The 10,369-nt window shown below is 33.3% G+C and overlaps 1 protein-coding gene across 1 annotated transcript; it reads right to left on the bottom strand.

Moving 5' to 3' along the window:
* Positions 1-397: 397 nt before the first annotated feature.
* LOC108980215 (zinc finger BED domain-containing protein RICESLEEPER 2-like) lies at positions 398-4,521 on the bottom strand. Its single transcript, XM_018951078.2, has 4 exons — positions 4,410-4,521; positions 1,592-3,527; positions 1,358-1,481; positions 398-1,237 (listed from the first exon to the last, which is right to left on the bottom strand). Exons 2-4 carry the CDS (start codon positions 3,505-3,507, stop codon positions 398-400), a joined length of 2,880 nt encoding a protein of 959 aa, XP_018806623.2. The 5' UTR covers positions 3,508-3,527; positions 4,410-4,521.
* Positions 4,522-10,369: the final 5,848 nt, after the last annotated feature.

Here is a 10,369-nt window from a genome sequence, read left to right as displayed (position 1 = left end):
TAAGGTCCCAGAACTATTCACTCACAGTGTACTGTTTACTAGATCCAATAATTAAGGTTTTGGAATATCTACGCCATCCATTTTGAGGAGACAACAACATATGTATATACACACACTTCATGAACGAGTACCCTCAATCAAACATATTTGAAAACTTAAAGTTTAATCTTCAAACAAGAAAGCCAATCCGGCCATAGAAAATAAAAAAAAATTAGCCATAATGAAATCCCACAAAAGTAAATCTACAAATTAATATGATTTGATGTAATACGTTAAATTGTAAAGCAAACGATTGTAGCACTCCTCATTATTCTAAAGGGATGGGGGCCAGCTTTCTGAGGGAGAGGTCTCGGAGGGATTATTGTTGGTCGATGTGAACATCCGATGGTGGCTATATTCATGACCAACTATTAAGAAGATCCAGTGGAACTGCTTCGGATCCGACTGTTTCCACAGCCTGTACCCTCATCGCACTCCAACTATTGCGTGGGTCGCATGATATTATTGTATCACGACCTGTACCCTCGGTCGTGGTGGAATTATTGTTGGCCGTTCCGAGCATGCAGTCTGTGGGGGGCTGAGAGTTAGGCTCTTGGAGGGCTAGTCCTTGGAATGTCTGAGAACGCAGACTAGTTGGAGTGCGATGAGGGTATAGTCCGTGCTGGGGCCCAATTTCAAAACCAATGTTGGGTCTAGTTTCCTGAGGCACGGTCATGGTGGGATTAATGTTGGCCGTTGTGGGCACACAAGGGAGGGGTTGAGAGTCAGGCTCTTGGAGGGCTAGTCCTTGGAATGTCTGAGAACGCGGACTAGTTGGAGTGCGATGAGGGTACAGGCCGTGCTGGGGCCCAATTTCAAAACCAAGGTTGGGTCCAGTTTCCTGAGGCACGATCATGGTGGGATTAATGTTGGCCGTTGTGGGCACACGAGGGAGGGGCTGAGAGTCTTGGAGGGCTAGTCCTTGGAATGTCTGAGAACGCGGACTAGTTGGAGTGTGATGAGGGTACGGGCCGAGTTGGGACCCAATTTCAAAACCAAGGTTGGGTCTAGTTTCCTGAGGCACAGTCATGGTGGGATTAATGTTGGCCGTTGTGGGCACACGAGGGAGGGGCTGAGAGAGAGACTCTTGGGAGACTGGTACTTGGAATCTCGAAATTGGAGTGCCATGAGTCTGCGTGCCGTGCTGCTGCCCAAATCCAAGCGTGAGATCCATTTTGGTACGAGAGGAATCCGGTCTCTGCATACATACATGGAAATAATTAAGTATAATGATCAATATTGTCAACCTCCTTTCATAATTAAACAAATTAATAAAGATATATAGTAAAGCAAATTAAATAAAGACAATATGACATACGCCTTGATCAAGCTCCCCGGTGCTTAAAGAAGGTCCACCCATAGCCATTGAAGTATAATCATGATCTATAGGTTTTCCATTGAGAGTGTAACTAGAGGAGTGTACGATTTCCTTGATAGGTGTCCTGAAAATTGATGATAGAATGAAAAACATGTAGATGCAGTCAAGGGGGGCAAATAAGATCAGGATATTGTTATTAAAATTCTCAAAGAGTTAATGAAAATCATGACTTACTTATTCGTAGACATGTCCAACCAGTCATTTCCACATATCAAAGCCTCTATGATATCACTATGGAGGCCATTAAAGGCTGGATCAATGATTTTCGTCATATCTCCAATTCCGAAATCAAAATCCGTTGACATTGGTATTCCCAAGATGTCAAGTGCCATCTTCTTGAGAGTTGGAAATTCTTGACTATTGGAATGCCACCAATCCAAGATGTCAAACTCATCATTTACATCAATACGAGGCTCTGTTAAATATCGATCGAGTTCCTTTCTTGAGGCAACTTTGTTACCACAGTATTTTTCCTCCCTCCAAGACCAATTTAGCTTATCGTAATGGCTAACATCACGATATGAGGTGAAGCTATTACAATTATTAGTAGCGACAGAAGAGGATAATGTCTGCTTGCCAAGTTCCTTTTCATAGTAGTCAAAAATATCATTTAAAGCATTCATAATACATGCCAAGTGTTTCTGAACTTCCATACCATAGCATTTCCTGAATGCGTCTGTCACGTATTCACGTTTTTCCCTTGGGTCAAGAATGCTTGCAATTGCCAAAACCGTTCTACACTTCCCCAAATACTTGTCAAATGGTATTTTCATTTTAGTCACCATTATGCAAATATTTTGGTCTTTACTTTTTTCCAATTCAAGTAGTTTGAAGTGAATGCCACAAATCCGAGAAAAGTACATATTTGCAGTAAGACATTTGCATCTTAAAAAATGACATGAATTATCATATAGTAGTTTCAAAAATTCGTATACGACTCTCGCCGCATCCCATTCATCCATAGATGGGGCCACCAAGTCACGATCTTTTGTTTTCTGAAGAGAAATTAGATTTTTCCAATTTAGGGCTTCTTCAAGCATGAGTATGGCGGAATCCCATCTTAAAGAAACACTATAGTACTTGCCTTGAAAATGGCGTTGCTCTAGAATCTGATCAAAATTCAATTCCGAATGTGGTCCTTTTTCATCAATATATCTTGCAGCGTTCCTTATCTTACCAAGTATCCCATCCATCTCTTTCCATCCATTCTGAAAAAGAAGGTTTAAAATATCTGTAGTGCAATGGATGTGGAAGAAATTTTCGCGTAAAGGTAGCTGGCAAGCTCGCTTGCAAAGCCAGGTTTCCAATTTTGGAACCATTTTATCATTTGGGCGAGAACTTCTTAAAGTAATAGAGTACAATTTCTTGTCAATGTTCCACTCCTGAAGCAAACTTGCTGTTCCAAACAAAGTTTCCGCTGCAATATCATTGTATTGATCTACTTTTTTCAAGGCAATAATCTTTTTCCTCAATATACCATCTTCAAGAAATTGTAGGGCAAAGCAGCAATACACATTTTTCTTACTATGGCATGTCCAAAACTGAATTATTAAATTGAAATGACAAGAAAGTGTACCAAGATACTTGTAGAGTTTCTCCTTCTCTTTTTTGTAGACATAAAGAATGTCAGCCTTTAAGTTGTCTTGTGGCCAAAATTTGAAACTAGGCTGTAAATTCTTCACGAAAATTTGAAAAAACTCGTGTTTAACCATATCTAATGGATATCCATGCTTAATTATCATTCTTGCCACATCCAAGCGACTCCTTTCATTATCAAACCCAAAATCCCCACCAACGCCGGCTGTTTCAAGACGAGTACTCATCATCTTTTTGTGTGTTTCTCCATCTGTCATACCTAGACAGCTTGACAAGTGATTCTTCAGGTGTGTAGTCCCATTTTTGCTGGACCCATCGAATTCCTTTTCACAACCTTTACACACGGCCTTGACCTTCTCGCCTATTGGAACCTTTCTGAAGTGGTTCCAGACCTCAGATGGCTTTCTTTTTTTAGAAGATGAGGGTGCTGCATAAGTTTCCTTAGGTCTCTCATTTTGTGTAAATGAAGGTGCTGAGACTCCTAAAGTTTCCATTTTGTGTACCGATCGACTTCCTATTAACAAATACACAAGTAATGGAAAAAGACCTGCATCATACATTTCGCAGTATATATAGTACAATATACTACTATAACTGAGTATAAATGGTTGGTTATGCAATTCTTAGAATAAAATGATAAATATAGGGGCAGGCCCACATTCGGGCTAGCTTGGAGGATGATCATGCCCCTAAAATAAAACTACAATACATTATTTTATTATATTAATTAACTACAATACTACCAAAACAATCTTACAACTTGAATTTTGTGCTCGAAAGTTCTCTAAGTCTGAGATAATTATACAGATATGATCACTTGTGTATAAAATATATTTAATAACTTAATATGAAATCAACTTTAACATTATAAGCATAATAAATAAATCATTCGGTGCTTGATCATACAAATGTGAGTCAAGTTCGGAATAGGTTTTTCATCCAAGAGTTAATGAAGGAAGCACGTCGGTGACTAAGCATACGTTGTTTGAGTAATAGCAATGAGATTCTCAAATATCAGGATTTCCGGAAGAAAATGCCATTCGTTTGTTGGGGGGGGAGGAATCATGCTCGTTGCCTAGCTCGAAGATTGAAATACAAAATAGAAAAGGTATGGTAAAATATTTGAACAAACTAGAGCTGTGTTTGGAAGATAATCCAACTCAACTTATCTCAAATCAATTGTTGATGGAATTTACTACCTTTTCGATTTTTTATAAAAAAATTAAACTAATCTCAACCTATTTCATGCATTTTAATCTAAAAAGTTAAGCCCAACTCAATTTGAAAAAAAAAAAAATTAAACACATCCCAATAAAACTCATAAAATACTATTATTCATAATTCACCCCACCTCAATATCCAAACGCAGCTTTTATCAAATTACACATATACGTACCTGAAACTCACGTCAAGAAGAAAGCCTGAACTAAGAAGCTAGGATGACTTGGAGGGTTTGCTCAGGTCTCTGTACTTGATAGAAAGAGAAATATATGCAGCTAGCTAGCTGATCTGCCTCTGCTTCTGCTTCGGCATGGGCATAAGATGAGCAACTTATATATATATATATATATATATATAACAAAAAATCTACTTAACCTCCTACTATTCACACAACCTCCACACTCCACATTATTTTTAATTTTTATTATTTTTTTTTTTATTAAATATTTATTATATAAATAATGAATAAAAAATTTAAAATAATTTAGAAAGAATAAACTCAAAAAAAAATTTAAAAAAAATATTAAAAATTTAAAAAATTTAAAAAAGTGTGGAGTGTGGAGTGTGGTGGAGGTTGTGTAGCAAAGCTCTATATATAATATTGCAGGCAAGAAGGTAATAGATATTATTGAAAAAATAAAAAATAAAAAAAAATTCATGCCGGTTGCCTAGCTCGAAGATTGAAATACATAACAAGGAAACATACGTCAAAATATTTGAACAAACAAACAAATAGATCAAATTACACAAATACATACCTGAAACCCACGTACGGCAAGAAGAAAGCCTAAGAACTAAGAAGATGACTACTTGGAGAGTTTGCTCAGATCTCTGTAATTGATAGAAGGAGAAAATATAGGCAGGCACGAAGGTCACATTTATAGCCATTCGTGTGTGACTTTGACTTTTTAGCCCCATCCGGAGAAATTACGCAAGAATATGCAAAGATAGCCCCTGGGATTATTAATGAAAAAAATAATCCGAATGCGGATCGGATATCCAACAACTCTGTGTACAGTAACCTATCGGATGTTGACTATAATACTATTGCTTGCTTGACCTATAAAAGGTACAGACCCAAAATCAAACCACCGATCCGACGATGGTTTAATTAAACTAATCGGACTCCGAAAGGGTTTTCCAAACCAACACGTATTCGAAATATTATGCTTTTATTTGTTATGAAATAAAATACTATGAAACCCAAAAAAATAAGACGCCGTTTCGTTTGGCATAGAAACATGCATATGTCGTCTATTAACTGCAATTCTGCAACATTAAAACAATATTTTGTATCTTAAAGTACTATCAAATCAATTCATAATATCAAATTAACAATTTTTTTTATTGTTATCAAATCGTGTGATTTAATTTGTCAAAATATTATAAAAAAATTTTAAATCGACAATTTTAATTTTCATAATAATGAAAATATTTATCTCACCCATGTTAATGTAATTTCTTATCAATAAGGACTTATATTTTGTATTCAATCAAAACTCAAAATAATAAGGATATAACCACAAAGTTCTACTCCTCTTGATCTCCATTATAATTTCTACTTTATTTTAATTGCTTTCAATTACTGTAATCTGTATACACCTTGTCAAATTAAATCCAGAGACATCCTAGATTATATATAATATCGGAAATCTTCAACAAAACTGAATATGTTTACAAAACTGAATATAAAAAAAAAAGAAAAGAGGAAAATAAGAGCGTGTCATAGACGGGGGAGGGAGGGACAATTATCCGATTTGTTTGCTGGCATCCAAGTGGACTTTCAAGTTCCTTTTTGCCCTTTTCATTTTATTTTTTTTTGTCGGTATTGAATGACCCGATGCAATATCCGACGAGATTTTTGTTAGGATATCGGATCTGGGAAGTTCGAAGATCGGACTTTCGACCCGTCAGCACCTTTTTGCTCTGTTTCTATGGATGAAACGATCCGATTCCTCGATCTTCTAGCATGTCTGCTTCCTTACAAGTCATCTACGTCTTTGTTTCCTAGCTCGTTTCATTATAAATAATGATGCCAAGGATGTTCTCTGCATGAGTTTGTCATATTTCCAACAAAGCAAACCCAGATATCAACATGATGAACATGGCCCAGCGTTCCAAAGAAGTCTTTTTTGCTTTCTTAGCGTCAATGTCCGAACTCTTGCCTAAACCATTAGATCCACCAAAAGAAACGCCCAACCTAGCGTGGCAGAACGTAATCATGTCGTTTTGCTTCACATCAGCCATTGCAATAGCACTCCAATCCCAGCAAAATCACTTGAAATTTCCTCCATCCCTATATCTGCTTTGTTTCGCTATGTTACTCATTTTCTCTGCCCTCTTTGTAGCCAAATTTATTAGCTCAAAGTTTCCCACTGCAGCCCGAGCACTGGAGTTACTTGCAGTCTTCATCGCCGCCGCTGCATTCTACCTTGCCATAGCCATTCCCCTACCACTGCCCCTCAAGTTCGCCACTTGGGCTATCTTTGCAGTCTCATTGCTCACTATTATCATCTGCAATATCTTGTAAGTGTGTGTATACAAAATTATGTCTTGTTGTTGTACGAATATCAATGAAATGCTTGTATGATCATTTGAGAGAGAGAGAGTTTTGATACCATGTTATAAAAACAGAGTTTTGATATTTTTCATTATGTATTTTGGATTATTACAGAGGGCTCTTTATATAGACATGAGCTAACCGTTTTGTACAATTTTGCAGAAGCTAGAATATTATAGACTGAGGACCGGGCTTGTTACAAGGGATGCGCAGCACTACATGCTGCCATTCGGTTACGTGACAGCACTGGAATGTTGGACACAGAGAGAGAGAGAGAGATAGCAGTTATGACAGTTGAAATCCGTTGTAGTCGTAGTGTGTGTTTTAGGTAATGGGCAAGGCTACTCTGCCGCCCAGCATTTACCGCTGGGCGTGCCGCCCAGTCTTTTTTTTTTTTTTTTTCTTTTCATATTTTTTTAATACATTTTTATTTTTTAAAAAAATAAAAAAAAATACATCAATACATTTAAAATTACTTTTTTAATCCTTAAGTAAAAAATAATAATAATAAAAAAATAAAAAATGACCCGCAGTCAAACCAAACGAGCAAATCAAGAAGCTTTTCCATTTAAGTAATTATGTGAGCCAGATTATATGTTGAAGTAACGATGGAGTATTCCGGCTTGAGTAATGATATACCCATGACATTTTGTACAATATATTATATAACAATGTATTAAATGAGGAGTATTTTTATAAAATATCTTATAAAAATAACATAATTTTATAAAAATAACCATCATTTAACATATTATCATACAATATATCGTACAAAATGTTGTAGGGTAATCATTTTCCTTTCGATTTTATATATATTATATATAAAGGCATTATCTGTTATTGTTTCCAACAACATCCATGTGTAAATTATATCATTGCTACTTTGAGACATCTCTCTCTCCGAGAATGATGCACGATTTTAGAAGTTAAGGACAGGTTTGAGGTCTTAGATAAGACATAAAATTTTTATTTGATCTCATCTTATTTTATTAACAAATATAATTTAAATATAAGATTTTTAAATTAATCATTACAATTTTTTAAACTTTCAAATAAAAAATAATTTCAACTTTTTAAATTCTCAAATAAAAATAATATTATAAAATTTTATTTAGCATTGTTATATTAAAAAAAATATTCAAAACAAAATTATATCTGAAAATTATAAAAGAAAATTAAATCTATTATTTTATGTTTGTATTCTATATATATATTATATATATAGGCATTATCTGTTATTGTTTCCAACAACATCCATGTGTAAATTATATCATTGCTACTTTGAGACATCTCTCTCTCCGAGAATGATGCACGATTTTCAGAAGTTAAGGACAGGTTTGAGGTTTTAGATAAGACATAAAATTTTTATTTGATCTCATCTTATTTTATTAACAAATATAATTTAAATATAAGATTTTTAAATTAATCATTACAATTTTTTAAACTTTCAAATAAAAAATAATTTCAACTTTTTAAATTCTCAAATAAAAATAATATTATAAAATTTTATTTAGCATTGTTATATTAAAAAAATATTCAAAACAAAATTATATCTGAAAATTATAAAAGAAAATTAAATCTATTATTTTATGTTTGTATTCTTAATTTTTTTAATATATTATTATGACATCATATAAGGGGAAAATGAATGGTATCACATAATAGCATTTTTATTATATTTTATTTAAAAAAGCGTCATTGGAATGACGTCAACGCGGTTAATTTTAGATTCTTTCTATTATTTTATGTTTATATTTTTATTTTTTTAATGAATTATTATGACGTCATATAAGGGGGACAAAATGAATGGTACCACATAATAGCATTTTTATTATATTTTATTTAAAAAAGGCTCATTGGAATGACGTCAACGCGGTTTCGCGGAATCTACGCAGAACCAAAAATATTTCACTCTACTTTAATGCGTCGGATAAAGGACGAAACATATATGGATTTTGAACTTTAGTGTATCGAGTAATGATAGATAAAGTTATATAGAATATATTTTGTAATTATTTTAAAAAATAATAAAATTTATTATTTAAAAATTAATTTTTTTAATATAAATTCTGTATTTATTTATTTTTTAAAATAATTATACAATATTTATATCCTCACGAATCCACGGTAACATTTATTTTTGTTTGTGTTTCAGTAAACAAGGTATCTTTTCTATTTCTATTAATTTAATGGGTCTACCCACTTCACTTGTATCTGTTTTCCTGATTTATCCACATGACGTGTATGTGTAAACTATAAAAAAAAAATTAATTGTAAGCGATTTGACATATTAATATATATATTTATTTAATATGATTTATTAGAAAATAAATTTTATTAAAAATAGTGTTAATTTAAATTTAGAATATAAAGATAATAATAATATGTAAATTAATATTTAAACTTATTTGTACATAACAAAACTCGCAAACTATTTCCTCACGAGGCACCATCAATATACTAATAGATAAGGGAGCTCTACCCAAAAATAATAATAATAATAATAATAATAATAATAATAATAATAATATTAAAGAGAAATGTTTGTATACTCATAATATATGTTGGGAAAAGCTGGGATACCGCTCCTTTCTTTTTTTTACTTTTTTTTTTAATTTAGAGATTAAGAAAATATTTTTTAATAATATTATGAATTTTTTTCTTTTTTAAAAAATATTTAAAAACATTAAAAAATGATGTGATAAAAAAACCAAAAAAAAAAAAACCTTTGAATTGGCCTAGCGGGAGCTCCCAGCAATGGGTGTAGACCCATGCATATATTTTTTCACAATGAACTTTAAATAAAAATTACTTACTTAACTTATATAATTATTATATAAAATAATATTATATATATACACGTTCCATTGGTCTCTATCCGGTTCGGTAAAAAAAAACTACACCTCCAAACCGACTAATAAATCAATGGAAAATAATTTATATATAATATTTTTCACAACATATTTCACAATAATGTGTTAAATGAGGGATCATTTTGTAAAATATTTTATAAAAATAACATTACTTTTGCAAAAATATTCTCATCTTACAACATTGTTGTGAAATGTATTGTGAAAATATGTTGTGCATGTTGTGCACGTGTTTTACCACCACCACCTTAGAATCACCTGCAACCAAAGAGTAGAGCGTTTGGAGGTTCGAGAGAACGCCTACAATGCCTAAGTCAGTGACTTTTTAGTTAATAATAATAACAAACAATTAGATACCCTTACTTACCTCGATTTTTCCTTTATATAGAATTCCATAAGTTATTTTTGTTCTCTTATCGGATAATGGTTATCCATTATTTGAATTCAAATTTAGAGATGAGGGTTCATCACTTAGTAGATTTGAATGATAGCTCTTTCTATCCCTTGCCACCAACTGGATAATTATCTAGTTGGTATTGGCTATGAGCTGGGTTCTCTTGGTGTTGAGCTGGGCTTTTCAGTAATGATACATGCTTTGGTCACAAGTAAGGGCCCAGGCCCACCTAGGGGCTAACTGGTCAAGATGTCCCCTCCAGTTATCCCACAAAATCTCATTATGCGTGGCATGATGGGACTTGATTCTAG

This window comes from Juglans regia, chromosome 7 (genome assembly GCF_001411555.2).
Source record: "Juglans regia cultivar Chandler chromosome 7, Walnut 2.0, whole genome shotgun sequence".
NCBI lineage: Eukaryota > Viridiplantae > Streptophyta > Magnoliopsida > Fagales > Juglandaceae > Juglans > Juglans regia.
Note: the sequence above shows the minus strand (reverse complement) of the source record. Positions and strands in the feature narration are given on the sequence as shown.